The sequence below is a fragment of the Phalacrocorax carbo genome, chromosome 19 (genome assembly GCF_963921805.1).
Source record: "Phalacrocorax carbo chromosome 19, bPhaCar2.1, whole genome shotgun sequence".
NCBI lineage: Eukaryota > Metazoa > Chordata > Aves > Suliformes > Phalacrocoracidae > Phalacrocorax > Phalacrocorax carbo.
Window position 1 is genome coordinate 7,374,310 of NC_087531.1, and position 16,141 is coordinate 7,390,450.

The following is a 16,141-nucleotide window of genomic DNA, read 5'->3' on the forward strand; positions in this document are numbered from 1 at the left end:
AGTGTGACTAATCCACAGGGTACAACGTACCACCAGCAATTCCCATCTGAGGCTCTTTCAGGTCTGGGCGCTCTTTTAATGTGCTTGGGTGCAAAGAATAGAGTTTGGCCTGTGAGCTCGCAGCACCATGGGCAAAAGTCAGGTCCCACTAGAGCATTGGGATGGGTGCGATATGAGTTTTTAATTCACAATCCTCTTTGCTATCGGTCTCTGGGGAGAAGAGCTTCATAGATGCTCTCTGGAATAAAGCGAGTTAAAATACTCGTTTCTTCTCTTCCTACTGTCCCATGTTTTGAAGTGTTTCCAGGCTGTGGTGGGATTTGCTTTGAAGCTTGTGGAATAAACTCCCAGCTGGAGTGGGAAGTTGAGGAGGGAGAGGGGAGGATCGGTCACGCCAAGTGGAAGTGATTAATGAAAATATTGTTTTGTTTGTAGAAGGAAGAGTTAATTTTGTGAGAACACCTTTGAGGCTTTACTGATAAAGCAAGAGTAACCTTTGTTCTTCCTGTTTTTTGGTAGGTTTGGATGAAAGACCGGGATCAGGTTCCTGGGGGACAGGAGATCAAAACAGCTCCACATTTGACCAAGGAAGGGTAAGGACGAAGCACAAACATCAAGCTCCAACCAAAATAAACGGGGGCTTTACCATGGCTTCTCAGCGTGTGCATTTGTGCCCAGGTTGGGTCTAACCCTGGAACAGCTTTTCTTGTCCCATTTTGGACATTGGTTCTGTTAACCCTGTGGGGGTGACAGTGGGGAGAAGGGACCCCGTTCCCATCTCCCCAGGCTTTGCTGCCTTGAGGTCCCTCTGGAGAAGGCTTCTCCTCCAAAAACCTCCCCTAGGCCTGCACCCCTTGTGGGCTCCCTACGGCTGCTCAGGCCTCTCCGTTCCCTGCGCTTGATCTTGGTGTGGTGAGAGGGGGGCTCCTGGCCGTGGGGTGTGAGAGCCCCCCCCCAAAATAGGGTCGCAGCTGAGCAGGTGGAGGGATCTCACCTGATGGGCTGTGTCTTCAGCAGAGCTTGCTGGGTGCTCACCATGCACGGCTTTGGGTGCCCAAGGGGCCGACTGGCACTTGTTTTGGGGGGAATCTACCGTGTCAGCCGGCTGAGGTGCCCTCAGTGGGGATGGAGAGCACAGGGAGGGTTTAGCAGGGAAGGAGTCGAGGCTGCGACAGTGCATAACTGGGGCCTGAGGAGGGGAAGAGAGAAAAGACATTAACTTAATTGAAATGGTATTATTTTGACAGATGCTCGTTTTAATGGGTTTGTGTGATTCGTTTTTGCAGTGGCACCTTTTCCTTCCCTTAGGTCAGTGGCAGAGCAGGCGCTGTGGTATCATTTCTCATTTTTTGTAGGACTTCTCCTCGCCCCTTTGCCCCCCTGGCTTGGGGAGGGGGCTGCCTGGCTCTCACCCAGCGGGTGCTGAGCTGCTGGGTGAAGGCAGAAACTGCCTGAGAGCTGCCAGTACGGGGCAAACCCCTCGTATGTCCCTGCTTCGGTGCCATGTCCCCTCCCAGTGCCGCAGCCTCATGGCTGCACTGCCCTGCTTTCCCTTGCCATGAGGGTAAGATAATTTCTGTGCCCTTTTTACGAGGAGCCATTGGCTTTGACCCTTCTGTTACGGGAGAGACTGAGCTCCGATGGCCTTGCGTTTTGGCATTTGGCTCAGTGTTCCCACATGCCTGGCGGTAACTCTCCCGTGTTGCTTCAGCAGAGCTATGGCGAAGGCCCCCACTACGGCGAGCACAGAGACCTGCCCTCTCACAACGGCATATCTTCATCACCATTCCTGGGAGCTGGACTAGTGGGTAAGTGCCCTTCAGCTGCAGGGCGGGTGTGTGGTCAAGGCTGGGGAAATTTTAACGCAGAATGGCACGCGGGGGTGGGAGCCTTTGCGCTGGCCAGCATTGCTGTTCCTCATGTTGGACACGCTCCAGGAGGTGTTCTCAAAGCTGTTGTTAGAGGAGCTGGTGTCCAGAGGGTCTCATCAGTGCCTGACGTGCATGACAGCTGCCGTATTTTATGTGCGTGATTACTTTTCCCTGCTTTACAGTAGCACCCAGTGGCAATAGTGGAGATTGGTGCCTGCTGTGCTGGCACAGGATGAGCTGAGTTTGCTCTTGAGAGCTGGTAATCAGGGGTGGAAAAGCACCAGGAGAGAGGGGGAGAAAAGATACATCTCATTGTTAAGGTCTTGCAACAGGCTCGTGGCTACTTTGCTTTCCAGCTTTGGAGCCCCAGGGCAGTGCAATCTCCGCAGGGAGCTGGAGGTGCTCCCCCTTGCTGCAGTGGGGTTTGGAGAGCCTCTTCTTGTGTCCTGCAAGGCTCTGGCATCCCCATCTGGCTCCTCCATCCCCTTCCGCAACTGGGCAGCATGAGGAGCTCGTGGGGATCAGTGAGTGCCGTGCAGCCCCGGCCCTGCCTGCTGTGCTTGGAGATGGTGATCGTGCGTGACCGGATGCATGAGACAATTTACCCAGTTACCTCTCCCAGCTTGGGGGTGGGAGGAGAGATTAAGAGCAGAAAATATCCACCCTGAAGGTCTTAGAGAGCTGTAATGACATTAGGTCAGGAATTGGGGTTAGTCCTCCCCACCTTTGCCCACGCAGTGGTGGTTAAAACCTTCCAGCGTGTGTGGAAGGAGTGGTGTCGGGGCAGGTGTTTGCTCACCCTGCTAAACCCTGCAGCTCATGGTTTGAAGGGTGGGGTTAGAAGAGGGAATTGTATTTGAAACAGAAAATCCCTACCACGATAGGAGGTTCCGCCTGCGGAGCTGGTCAGAAAGGGGAAGAGAGGAGTTGGGGTCATGCTGGGAAGTGAGCAGCCACATGTTTGCCTCTGCTGGCTCGTGTCTGGGGCGAGGGGCTCACCCTCAGCTCTGTTCCCTCCTTTCGCTCCTCTTGCTGTTGGGGGGATGATGTTTAATTGCCCCTTGGGGGTCCTGCGCAGGTGTGGAAGAGTGTTTCCAAGCAGCCTCCCCCCGTCCCTCTGCAAGGGTGGCTATTTCTTCTCATTTTCTGCCCCAGGAGGATGTAAGCAAAGCAGAAGATATGTTTCTTAATAAGACAGGGGAGCCTTGATGCAGTTCAGCAGGGTTTCTTGGGGGTGGGTGTGTGTGGGACCCATCCCAACCCATCCCATGCCTGGGGCCAAGGCAGCCTTGAGAGTTTCCAGCCGAGAAGGAGCTGCCTGGGGAGGAACATGGAGGTTTCCCCTTTGATGTGTGCAGGGAAGACGCGTTTGGCTTCCTCTCAAAGACAGGGCTCCCAGTCTTTGGCAAGCGCCCCGGCACTCCCCGACAAGGCTGCAAGCCCAACCGGTCCCCAGCATGTGGAGCCAGAGCCTCTGCTGCCCTGGCGGGTGATTTCCACCGGCTGCCTCCACAGTGGAGGGCAAGCTGCAGCCTTGTGGCCAGTGGGACAGCAGCCACGCATTGTGCCCAAGGCTTGAGTGCCTGCCAGGGCTGCATCGCCCTGTCCTGGCAGAAGGTCTCGGCTGCTGGGCTGGGTGGTCGGCTGCAGCACCAGGAGCTCCACCACCAAAACAGGAGCTGGGGAGGCCGGGAGAGAGCAGCCAGGAGGGGTAGGGGGCTCCTCACATTTCAAAGTTGCTTTTGTTCCTAAAATTGAATGTAGTTAAAGTAGAAAACATCCATTCCTGGAGCAGGTTCCAAAATACATAAGTTTTGCTCTGCGTTCATGTGCTGAGAAGGGTGGACTGGAGGGAAGACCACGGGGTTCGTTTTCTCTTCCTCTTTGCCAAATGGCTTCTGAAAACTTTTCAAGTGGCAAAATGGTAAGTGGAAGGGGAGAGAAAGGGGAGCAGAAAAAAAATGGTTTTGCATATAATAGTGTAAAAGCAGTGGCAAAGTGGGAGGGGAAGGTGATTCACTTAAGCTGCCAGTCCCCAGTTTCCAGCAAGGTCCCCCCTGGGGGCAGCAGGATGGGCGAGCTCGTGCTAGTGGGGCAACTGAGTTGGAACTGATGGATTTTAAAATGTGAGGAGATGGAAGGAGCAGATTAGGATGGACATGTCTAGTGGCACTGGGTGGACAAAAGGTGCATGAGACTATCCTCTAAGCCCTTCTCCAAAACCAGAATTTGTATCTCTTTCCCACTCAACCTCTATTTCTTCAAGGAGGATCAGAAACTGCTGGAAGGAACGTTTCAGGAAGAGGATCTGTGTTGGAAATGATGGGCTTGGCCAGCTAGAGAGGGAGGCTGAGCTGAAAGGGCCCCACAAAGAAAACGTGCACGTGTTGGCATCCCCTGTTGGTGCGGGCTCTGAGTGCTGGCCTCCTCCGGCTTTGGTGTGTCCTGAGTCCGTGCAGTGTCCCAGAGGCAGCCTCCAGCCAGCCATCCTCTAACAATGCATGTTAGGGACAGCTAAGGGATGCTGCTGGCCAGGCAGTGCTTGTTGGAGAAATGGAGCTAAACTGATTTTATTTTTTTTTTTTTTTTGCCTCTTATTTTCCACATACATCTGGAAAGGAGGCTCCGCTCTCACCAGCCTTTGGTGGGCTGGGGGACTCCTGCCAGCCTGAGCTTCGAAGCAGTGGTTGCATCCTTTTGAGGGTGGAGGCTCCACCTGCCCCTGAAGACTGACGGTGTCCTGGGGCCGTGGTGTGCAGGAGGAGGAGCAGGGGTGCAGTTGGGTGCTCCCCTTCCCGCATGAGCCATTTCGCCACTCACAAACCCAATCTGACGTGAGCAGGGGTGCGAGGAGAGAGATCTGGGAACTGCAGGGCGTAGTTTGGATAAAGGAGCGGTGGAATGTGCAAGCTTGTTCATCCAAATTTCTTCCCAGCGCGTCCCTGTGCTGGGAGCTGGCTTTGCAGGGCTGGCCAGGGAAGCTCTGGCTGCAGGTGGGTCTGGCTTGCGAGCAGCGGTGATTGCGTGTGGAAGCAGTGCAGAGAAATGGCTTCAGGTATATTTAATTAGGGAGGGGGAGAACTGAGAGCAGTGCTGGGGCAGCAAATTCCATGAGAAGAGCAGAGCTGGAAGGATTTGCGTGGCCCAGGAGGGAAGGAAAGCAGGTCTGAGTTTGGGGGGAGCAGGGCACTGCCAGCACATCCCCAAAACCCCTGCAAGGCTGAATCCCTGCCTCTTGTTCCTGCCTGCTTGTCCAGGCAGGTCCCTGGTGCCATCACCGCAGCCCATGCCCTCATCCCCCGCCCAGGGTCCGCCTCCCAAGTGGGGGCTGTTCAGCTCCTGGGGAGGAGGAAGATGCTTCACAGCCCATGCTGGGGGAGCACAAAGATCTGGTGCAAAGTGCTGGACAGATTTAATCCCAGAAGGACAGTGTGCCTGTTGTTTCCTGCAAGCAGGCAGCAGTCCGGCAGCAGGAGACACTGGCACTGGTGGCTGGAGGGACGCTTGCCTGCCTGCTCATCTGCTGGCAGCCCCAAGTCCAGCCCCCATTCAGGATGATGGCCCTGCGGGTAGCAGGATGCACGCCTAGTCCAAACCCAGTTTGAATTCATGTAGCATGCTTTGAAAGGAAAAGTACTGATTTCTATTCAGCTGTGACACACAGATGTGATATTTGGGAGCTTAGGGATATTCTTTAGATGAACATACAGCATCTGGCACGATGGGAGCGAGCTTGGTTCTGGAGGCACCCTGAGCGCAGAACAGCAGTGGGGCTGCGCTGCCAGCGGGACCTGCGGATGCTGCTCCCAGAGCTGGCTGTCCCCTGCCCTCAGGGCTCCCCAAGAGCTGTGGTTGATGCTGCTCATGCACTTTTTGAAGGGGACGGTGTGAGGGCAATCTTCAGTCGGATGCTTCTCGAAGCTCAGGTTCCCTCTGTCCCACAGCTTCAGCTCCACAAGGTGATGGGATAAACTGGAGCTGTCTACAGAACTAACTGGGTGGGGAGCTCTGGCCTGTGTTTCACTGGATGGGATAACCTACATTAGAAAACAACAAAACAGAACAAAAAGTCAGTGAGTTCCTGAATGGAAATATCGACGGTGCACTGAATAAAACTCACCTGAGGCTGCCAGGCGGGGGTCAGCGAACCCCATGAGCAGGGTGCGGTAGCAATGCCTGCAAGCTCCATCACTCCCTTTTCCAAGTTTACAAGCTCTGAGCCCTTGGTGCTGTTCCCAGAAGGACGGATGACATCCTGGAGAGGTCTGAGCATCCCTCCCCGATGGGGAGAGGTGACAGGGACCATCCCTGGCTGCCCAGGGTGGTGCCAGGGCACAGTGCGGTGATGAACCAGCTCGTCCCAGAGGGCAAGGAGGGCTTTTCTGTTTGTTTTGAATGACCAATCTTCAAAATCTGCCACCCTTTTACCATTCATCTTCAGCGGGGGCGTGTGGGGAGGGATTGCTTAAACAGCAGGGAAACTGATAAGCCATAACAGATTTCTTTCTAGTAATTATTTCTACTAATTAGCTTCTTTTCAGAGGAGTGTTTGTAATCTTGTGTGTATTGTGAGCTGTTGTGGGTTGGGTTCTTCCCGGACAGTGGTTTTAATCTGCCCACGGACAGAGTTTGTCGCTGCTTCTGGTTTTATAACATTTTTTTTTTCTCTTCCTTTTTAATCCCTGGCTGTGTTTTTCCTCCCCTTTATCCCCAGGCTGTAACTCTAATGGAATCACAGGTGCGGGGCTGGGGGGAGGCGTGCGGTGGGTGTCTGTGCTGGGGGTTGCACCGGGGCTCCATTTTGGAGCGTGGGTACTGGGTGATGCAGGGGCACTGGTGGGAACTCCCCGCGGGCTGGCAGGAGCGCAGGGCACTGCACCTCAGCAAAGGACCTCCCTTCCTCCCGGCAGACGCTGGCAAAACCCGTAGGCAGCATTGAATCACCTTTTCTTGGCTTATTTGTACACATCTGTGAATGGGGCTCGTCTTGGGGAGAGAAATGGCAAAACCACAAGTTTACTTAAAAGCGTGGTTTGTTCTGGTGGAGGTGAGTTGCTGCCACGGTCCCGGGCGCCGAGGCCAAACCCTGCTGCTGCCAGAGCTGGCGGCAGCCTTGGGAAAGAGGAGTTTTTATTCTGCCACCTTGTTTCCAAGCCCGGGAGCAAATCTGCCTTTGGGAGGAGAGAGCGCAAGCGGTGCATGGGGGTTTCTCTGCAAAAGCCCTGGGTGAAGGCAGGCTCTGAGGCGGCTTTGGCTGAGCCTGGCACAGGCGGGTCCTGCAAGAGAGAACATGCTGGGGAGAGGGGAGAGGTTGGGAAATCGCTTATCAAGCAGGGTTGAAGGCAGCGTGGGCAGGTGAGGGGCAGGGGAAAGAGCTGGCTGGGTGGAAAAGGCAGGAGGGAGATGCCAGGACTCACAGCGAAGCCATGCCACGAAGAGCTGGAGATACTAAATGCTCCCCTCCAGTTCCTGCATGCACCTTGCTCAAGGTGCCCTCCACTGTGCTTCACCTTTTCATGCTGAAAATTGCAGAGGTAAATCCAACAGATAGGATTTCCAGGGGAAAACCCTTTCCTATTCAAGGGATTTGTTCCCAGCGTCTTCTGGGGTTTATTTTTTTTTTTTACCCTGCAAGATCCCTTAACACCTGCCTGCAGTAATTGTGTCAGGAGTGAGATGGCATTTGGGGAGATTCCTGACGTTTTCTACCAAGACCTGCCTCCGTCCTGGTCCTTGCTGTGGTTGTGGGGTTTCACCACCTTTTCTGGTCGGTGCCCCTGGGCTGTGGCTGTGAAGGTGTGACTCTGCACGTGCCAGCTGGCATCTCCACAGCAGCAGAAACAGCACCTTCTGCTGGCAAGCTCAGCTTTTTCTTGCCAATTTTGTGGACTTTTTTTATTTCAGTGGGTAGCTAGATACACTCCGATGCAGAAAAGTTTGCCGTTGTTCCTTCTGCCTTGTTTTCTTAGACAATTAAATGTAGAATTTCTACTGCTGAGATTTTTGCTGCTTTTTCCCCTTTTTATGTGATGACAAAGGAGGGCGTGGGGCCCAGGCCAGGGGTCTGCCCTCCGTTTCCCAGTTTCCCCCCCAGTTTCCTGCTGACCCAGGCATGTAGCAGATTGCTGGTACCAGGCACGCTTGCTGTCCCACGTGAGCCGAGCGAGGCATGACAGACCGTCAGGTGAAGGCAGCGGGTTTTGGAGCTGCACAGTGCCGCGCTGGCACTGCGTTGCAGTCCTCCGTCTTTCCGCACACGCGCCAAGAGCCCTGTGGTTCAGCCTCTGAGGTTATCCGGTGATGGCAGAGGTGTTTGGCTCGGCGCTTCACCACTCGAGCCACGCGTGGAAGTGGTAGTGTATTATCAGATGGGGGGCCTGGCTGTTGCTGACCAGATAAACTAGTGTGGCGTGACCCTGGTTTTCTTCTGGTTTAAGAGTAATCATGATCTGCCCGATGACACAACCTGTTGAGTTATTTGTGTAACACTGCTGGCGCTGCTGCAAGATGATCTGCTAAGCTCTTTTAAAAATTAGGTCATTTAGGAGATCCGTCCTCTGACATTTTGACCTTTATTTACTTAATGTTTAAGCCTCTGAAACGAAATGGCAGTGGTGCCTGGTGTGTCCGGCTGTCACTGGAGGTGAGGGGCAGTGGGATGCCAGCATGCCACGCTGGGACACCCGGCACTGATGGGAACAGGGCGGAGTCTCAGGTTTGGGGGTTGTAGTGTGGGAACCCACTCTGAAATTCTGGCTTGAGTTCAAGGACCCCATGTTAAGGTTGCAAAACCGAGCAGCCTCTCTCTGCCCAGTGCTTTAGGAGGGCTGTTTTGGGGAAATTTGCTCCCCCCCCCCTTCATCTGCTCCCCAAAACCTCTTAACCATGTGTGGAGCTGCCAGCCAGCCCAAACGTCGCCCTGGTGCATTAACCTGCATCTTAGCAGGCTTCGGTGATGGCTTTAGGTTAAGCAGATTGGCAAAATCCTCCCCCTCCCAATTTTGCTTACTAAGCCAGACTGGAGGCAGGATGTGATCGCCCCTTTTTGGGGATGGGCTTTTCCTCGGGGCGGTGGCTGGCAGAGCCCAGTGCCTCCCAGCCGCATCGTGGGCAGTCTGCTGCGCCGGCATGGGGCAGCTGCCAGAGCGGGGCTGCCCTGCCCTGGGTTCAAAGCCTTTTTGATCATCATCTCCCATTTCCCTCCTCCATCCCCCTTTTCCCTCCTCCATCCCCCTTAGCCTGTTAACAATGCCACCAGGGAAGTTATTAAGAGCAGGGGAAAACTCCTCATATATTTTCAGTCCAGTTTTTCTTTTTTTTTTTTTAATGTGGAAGTGCATGTTCCCCACTAGAAAAATGTCTAATTTTGCTTTGGGTTGGGGGGAAGCCCCAAAGCAGACTGTTGTGCTGCTGGCTGCCCCAGGCAGAGTGTAGAGCTATTCCCTTTCCCCTCCTGGCCTGGGGTCCTTCTCCAGGGCTGCGATGCTGCCCTGGCACCCATGGGTGCTGCTTGCCGGGGGCCACGGTGTGCTCCAGGGCAGTGGCCATGAGGGAAGAGACTGCATGGACATTTCAGAATGGAAATATTTCACCATGTGTGTTGCATTACCACCCCTCCCCCACCCTTGAAAACACTATTTTCAGCAGTGTGTGGGCAGGGTGAGGTTGGGCACGTTCGATAAAAGCCTTCACTGGGTGCTAAAGTTCACTCGGCAGCACTGGGGCATGTGGGCTCGGCTCCCGTGGGGCTGCTCCCACACAGCATCCCGGTTGGCAGGGATGCTCTGGCTGCCGGGAGCCCCGCAGTCTGGGAGGAGCCTGGCCGGTGGGACCTAACGAAGGGGGCTTGAAAAGGAAGGAAACTCTTTTCTATTGAATGGCTGCTCTTTAGATCTGGGTGGGTTTTTAGAAAGTTGATTCTCCAGCAGGAAAGCAGAAGGTAGTCCCAGTGGCATAAGGCGCAGGGGCGCAGCTCCACACGCTGCTGCTCAGCACACGCTGTAATTGTGTTTCCCGTTTTATGGAAAGTGCCTGCAGAGTCTGGTCACTCGTGCCTGGCTTTTGGTTTGCTCCATCACTGTCTCTGCCAAATTCAGCTGGCTTTTTAAATATGTCTGGAGGGATTTTTCTCCTCTGGTCTGACGCTGCCACTTTCCATGGCCACAAGCACTTCCCTCCATTGCTGCAGTTTTGGGGTTTTGCTGTTTACGGACCAGCTGAACCCTCCTGTCCGTGAACTTAAAAGAGCTCCTGTTTTAGTAACAAGCTATTCCGGGAGGCAGTCACCTCTGCAGGTGGGTGGAGGAAGCCGCGTGACGAGAAGGGGCTTCGTGCCTCGGCGGGATGCCCCGAGGGTGGGTGCGCAGGGGTATGTGCAAAACCTCCCCTTCCCTCTTACCCAAAACCTTGTCTTTTTTTTCCACTGTAGGGAAGAGCAGTGAAAGAGCCTCGTACTCCACATTCGGAAGAGACACAGGGATGCCTGGACTAAACCAGGTAACGATAAAATACATTGAGATTTTTTCTTCATTTACTGGCTAAGCTGCTTAGGAGTGAGAGCCTGGGAATGAAAAGGAACCTGGTGGTTTGCGTCTTGCCTCTCTGCACGAGGTCCTGGAAAGCCTCTGCTCTGCTCAGGAACGTCTGTTGAGTGTCGGGGGTTTATATGGGGGTGTGTGTTGCTGGCTCAGAATAGTTGTCAGAGTTTAGAAAGTGGGGTTGTAGCAGCTTCTCAGTTCTTTTCAAAACCTCTTCAGACTCACTTATTTTATTATCATTAATCCTGTTTCTAGCTGATTTGTATTTAATCAGATATGACCTAGCCAACTCTGCCTTCAGAGGGAGTTTCAGTGAGCTGGATCCAAGCAACACCTTTCCTTGTGACAGGGTGGCCATAGGCAGGGGAGTGCTCCGAGAGGCACCTTCCTCCTCCGGCTGCCTGCCTCGGGGCTCTCGCTTTGCTTCCAAGCCCCGGCTTGGTGCTGCGTGCTCTCCCTCCCCGGCCAGCATCCCCCCATGGCCCAGCCAGCATCCCCGTGTCCCCCCACTCACCAGTTAAGGGGAGGGAGAGTCTGCGAGATGTTTTCTGTGCTGTTGTAGCATCATTTTGGTGGATGTTGGGTGGCATTTTGGTTTTACAGAGGTTCTGTCAATGCAGAACCTGCACCAGATGCTCATCTCCACAGACAGGGAGGGACGTGGCATGGGAGAGCTGCCTCTTACAGCAACAACCCTGCCCTGTTGGGTCACCCCATGTGAACCCCAGTGGGAGGACCAGGGCTGTGCCATGGGGAAAAACTTGCTTCCTGTGGGGAATACCGCAGGCGTAAATCAGAGTCCGGGAATGCAGTCGACCAGCCCTGAGATAATCTAGCCTGCTGCCACCAGCATCCAGAAATAGTTTTTCTGGAAGGAGCGAGCACCTCCGCTTTGATGTGTTGCTGCAACTGCCCTGTCAGTGCCCAAGCATGGCCCCGGGGAAACAGTCCCACCATTTTATTCAAGGGAGCAGCTTTTGGCTGGACAGCTTTTTATTTTACACATGTACACACACACATATTACATGTTTTAATTTTACACAAATTTGTTATAATTTCCTCTTTTCTGAACTGAGGATGTTTCCTTTGCTGAAACAGCTGTGCTGGCTGTCTGTGCCAGAGTGGATTTAATTTACCACTGAAACTGCTAAAATAAAAACGGGACAGATGCCAAGCCTTGCTTTTTAATGTTATGGTTTTGCTGGGGTTTCATAGAGGAGGGGGAGATATAAGGTAACAGAAATGGGGTGGGCAAATGGTGCTGCGGGCCGGGAGAGGTCCTGGCGCGGGTGTGCGGGTCCGGATCGGGTGGCAGAGTGGGAGACGGAGTCTGTTTGATGTGGAGAGGAGACAAAACCCCTCTTGTGCAGGGCAGCGGGAGGTGAGCAGGGCCGTCTGCACTCTCGCTGTGGCCCCCAGAACAGTTGTTGCTTCTGGCTCCAGGTTTGGGGGGGGTGGGGGGTTGACCTGGATGGGGAGCACGTTCCTCCCCAAAACACCCTCCTCCAGGGCAGAGCTGCTGCTCCCACCTCATTTAACCACATCTGGAGGCACCCCCAGGGAGTGGGAAGGGGAAGAAAATCCCTTTCTCTGGGAAATGGCCTTAAAATTTCAGTGCCTCTCTGGAGGTAACCACTGGAGGAGCCAGGCAGCAGCGACTCAGTCCTCCAGGATGATGTGCCGCTTGCTTTTCTTGCCCACGCTGCTCCGTGGCGCATAATGGTTTCAGTGCAAAGGTAATATGACCAGTGGAACAGATTGCAGGAATTTCACCAGCTGTGAATACATGAGCTCCTCTCCCTCCCAGACCCATTTCTGGAGGAGACGGAGTTTTAAAGGAGTGGGTTTTTCTTTCCAGTTTCTCAAAAGCCCGAAATCCTCCTTTATTTCAAAGCGTTGCCCTCGGAAGATGGGTCAAAGCTAAGCTTTTGTTACTTAAAGGCCCTTTGCCAGCCCTCTTAAAATCCATGTAAATACATTTAACTTTCTCGTGAAGTGAAAGGGGCAATGCCGGGCGTGCTCCTGGGGCAAAGGCACGCTTGCTCTGTCCCGGGACCGGCGAGCGCCCTGGGCTCTGGCTTCGCGCTGCTTCCCAGTGTGTCCAGGGTCAGCTGGGATAAACATGAGGGAGAAGTTTCCTCTTTTTAGAAAGAGGGATTTGACTTTTCCCTGAAAAAATGCAAGGGAAAACCACCCCCAGCAGAGGCATTGCGGCTCAATTGCTTCACCCATGATGGGTCCGGCTGTACGGCACTGGGGATGGGAGAGAAACTGTCAGTGCTGGCACCCTGGGCTGGGTTTATGGCCAGGGGAACTGGGAGAGGCACAGACAGATGGGCCGCTGGCTCTGTAACCTCTCCTGTGTATTGAGGTTGGTTTAGGCATGGTGGAGAGATGTGGCAGCCTGGGGTCCCCTGGTTTGCTGATGGGTGAGCGCTGTATGTGTCCTCTGACCCAGCTGGGTCCCCGACGGTGTTGTGGGGGCGAGGGGCAGTGTGGGGCTGTTGGGTCAGATGTGCCTTTTGAGGATGGGTGGACACGCTGTGCCCATCAGGTGTGTCCCTCGCAGGCACCAAAGCACTGATCACATCAGGAACTGTGATCCCTTGCCGCAAAACCTCAGAGGCGGTGAGGGAAGAGTTGTTTCCCAAGTCAGTCTGTTTGCCCCTGTGTGGGCAGAGCTCGCTGCCTCCAGCAGATGCTTCTGATCCCTTGGCTTTGCGGGCAGGCTGGCAAGGCAGGCAGGCAGCGCTGCCTAACAAGCCCCTCGGCCTGACCATTGCTTCCTCTTTGCCTTCAGCAGGCCAGGCCAATAAAACTGTCAGTAGGGTCTCATCCTGCCCTTGTGGGCAGCGAGGTGAGCGTGGGACCGCGATGCTCCCTGCGATGGCACCCGCTAGTCTGCACCCTTGGTTTGTAGAGAGCTTCCTTGCTGGGATTCAGTGAGAAAACACATCTTGAAAGACCCTTTTCGTATTGCACATATTTTCCCCCATAGCTACCCCCATATTTACGTATTTGTTTTTTCCTTCTGGCCCTTTGGCTTGTCTTCCCCGGCCCGGACTGAATTTGTGCGACGGTAGCTCAAGGCGGCTCTGTTCTCTCCCAGCGAGTGCAGTGGTTTTCCAGCGTAATGACATGGAAGGGTTTTTCTGTCTCCTTGTTTGCAGACTAGTTTCCTGCCCAGCGAAATGGGAATCGCCAGTTCAAGCACGCTTTCCCCCACCGGGGTGAAAGGGGGGTCTCAGTATTTTTCTTACCCCAACAATCCTCGCAGGAGAGGTGCTGAGAGCAACATAGGTAAGTCGCTTCGTGTGACCCTCGGGTGCTGCTGCTCCGGTTTGCCCTGCAGCTTGGTTGAGCGGTTGCAGGGGCTGTCGACTGGGTGGGCGCCTGCGCCGGGTCTGCCTTTGGGAATGAAAGCACTGATGGGGGAATATATATATATGTGTGTGTGTGTATATATATATATATATATCATTTTTTAAAAAGGGAGTTTGGGCTCAGAGTCATGTAGAATTTCCTTTTTTCTCGAAAACGTCAGATTAGGTGAAAGCAGCAAATGGCTTGAGGTTCTAAAAAATGCCTCCAGCCACACTGCACATCAGTAGTTGTTCCTGAAAAACCTTGGGCTGCCTTCGAGGCTGTTTTTATGGCCGATGGCCCTCCTCGGAGCCCCTGTTCTGCCGCAAGCAAATGGGACTGCCAGGAACAACTCATTAGGAAGCGGTGTGAGGTCTGGGTGCTCTGCTGGGGCATGGGAGCTGTCCCCTGGGATGCAGGTGGTGTTTGCTCCGGGACCTTTCCCTGCCCACCTGCCTGCTTCGATGTTCCAGAGCAGCAGTTACCCATGCCTGGATCTACCTGGGAATAAGTAATTTTGCTTTTAATGAAGGCTAAGGTCGGGCGTGAATTTAACTTTCGAGTGAAGACAAGCCCCAGTTCTCCAGAACTTGTGTTTCTTGTCATAGTTCTTCCCCACACCCTCCAAAGTAACTTTCTCGCTGCTATTTTGGGCTTCTCCCAACAAATGAAACCAGAAGTGACCCAGTGTTACATAGATTTTTTTCCAGTGCTTTTCAGAAAAAGGTATCCACTTTGGTATTGTCACTTTAAAATTATGCTGGTTTATGTTGTCAGCCTGGAAAATGATTCTTCAGGTCATTATGTGGGATGAAGTTTTCCTCCTGAGCTAAAACCCAGCCGGAGTCCCTGGCTTGGCAGATTAGCTGTATTAGCATCCTGCACCCCCGAAGCTGGGGCTTTCCTTAATTATGAACTTAAAAAAAACCCCAAACAAACCAAAATTTTTAACCAGTGCTTCCCCTTGAGGCACTTCTCAGGATGTTACCCCACCACCTCCCTGAGTTGTCTCCCTTCCCCCAGGACACACTGTGTACTCCCCCCTTCAAAGGGGGGACCAGCCAGGGGCAAGCACCCTCCATGCCTTCCTGCAGCGGTGAAGCCTTCTCAAGTATATTACTGTATAAGGAGCAAATGAAAATACAACCCCATCTCTGCATTTGTTCTCTTTCTGCATCCTCTCTCTGCAACCCCAGTTCAAGTTAAATTGTTTCCAAAAAAACCCACAAAAAACCAAAAACCCAAAACACAGCGAGGGGTTATTTATGGGCTCAATCTCTTCCAAAGAGCGAGCGCAGCCCTTCTCTGCGTGGTGAGTGCTTCTTATCACAGTGTTTCAGAAGAGAGACTGCCCTGTGAACTCTGTCTCTGGGTGACACCTGCCCTCAAAGGGTGCAGATGAGGCGAGGAGGAGAGGTTCATCCTCAGACATTTTCACTATCAACACTTCTGACTATGGGGCATTTGGGATCCAAGTCCTATTTGTGCCTCCATTGTCCATCTGTGGAGACTTTTTAGCTGTAGCTTGTTGTTTTTCCTCCTGCTAACCCCCTTCAACCATTAGATCCTCTCTTCTTTTCTTTAAACCAGATGGACAGCCCAAAAAGGTTCGGAAGGTGCCTCCTGGACTCCCCTCTTCGGTAAGTGGCAGGAGCGTTGTCCCTGCAGGTATCCCCTCCCTGTTCCTCCATCCCCTGAGCTCTGTTCCCTCTGCTGCGAGAGCTGCTGGCCCTACGGCTCCAGCCATCCCAGCCATCGAGGGCTTGGATTTTAGCAGGACGAGGAAGGGTTTTCCCAGCTTACAGCCTCCTGTGTAGGAGAAATGGGGAAGTGCTGTGAGACTGCAGTGCTGGGGCCCTAATCGGAGAGAAGGAGCAGCCGCCGGCAGCACCTCCCCGGCCAGAGCCTGGACCCGTTGCCTCCTGCCCTTGCTGGCTCTCGTCTGTTTGACGTTATGTCACGAGTGCCTGAGTGAAATGTAATATTTGGTGTGATCGGATTTCACTCCAGAAGGGAAACCAAACCAGTTGTAATGTGGGCAGGCAGCTGGGGCTGCTCCAGGTATGTGCGCTGCCTGGGCTCTTTTATAAGAAAGCCGAGCAGCCTGTAGGAATATGTTAGCCATGCTTCTGTGGCTGTTACAGGGGAATAAACTGAACAATGTCTTTGTGGCTAGAAGTAATGGGATCTCCAGGAAAACTAATTGGAGCGGGCTGGAGGGTTCCTGCAGGAATATGGGAGCTGTCTGGCTGCGCAGCGGCCGAGGCTGCATTCCTCGCTGGAGCGTTTGCGTGCTTGCAGGGGGACGGGCGGGCTCTGTCCTGCAGGGGAGCTGGAGCCCAGGCTGGGGCTGCGACTGAGTGGGCCGTT

The 16,141-nt window shown here is 53.8% G+C and overlaps 2 protein-coding genes across 19 annotated transcripts in view; both read left to right on the plus strand.

Moving 5' to 3' along the window:
- MBD3 (methyl-CpG binding domain protein 3) overlaps positions 1-16,141 on the plus strand; it is a 126,011-nt gene that overhangs the window by 45,404 nt on the left and 64,466 nt on the right. For 2 of the 4 annotated variants that reach the window (XM_064469459.1, XM_064469462.1), the window contains exon 1: positions 5,022-5,025. The exons of the other annotated variants lie outside the window; for them this stretch is intronic. The gene's annotated coding sequence lies outside the window, so the exon portion shown is untranslated. Of the gene's footprint in view, positions 1-5,021; positions 5,026-16,141 lie in introns of those variants that run through there. 4 annotated transcript variants of the gene reach the window in all.
- The window catches only part of TCF3 (transcription factor 3), an 80,815-nt gene that overhangs the window by 40,412 nt on the left and 24,262 nt on the right, over positions 1-16,141 (plus strand). For 10 of the 15 annotated variants that reach the window (XM_064469441.1, XM_064469442.1, XM_064469446.1 and 7 more), the window contains exons 4-8: positions 520-593; positions 1,712-1,808; positions 10,300-10,367; positions 13,579-13,708; positions 15,362-15,411. In XM_064469441.1, the coding sequence (XP_064325511.1) occupies positions 520-593; positions 1,712-1,808; positions 10,300-10,367; positions 13,579-13,708; positions 15,362-15,411 (419 nt within the window). The remainder of the gene's footprint in view (positions 1-519; positions 594-1,711; positions 1,809-10,299; positions 10,368-13,578; positions 13,709-15,361; positions 15,412-16,141) is intronic. The other 5 variants (XM_064469443.1, XM_064469444.1, XM_064469455.1 and 2 more) reach the window with 1 other exon arrangement.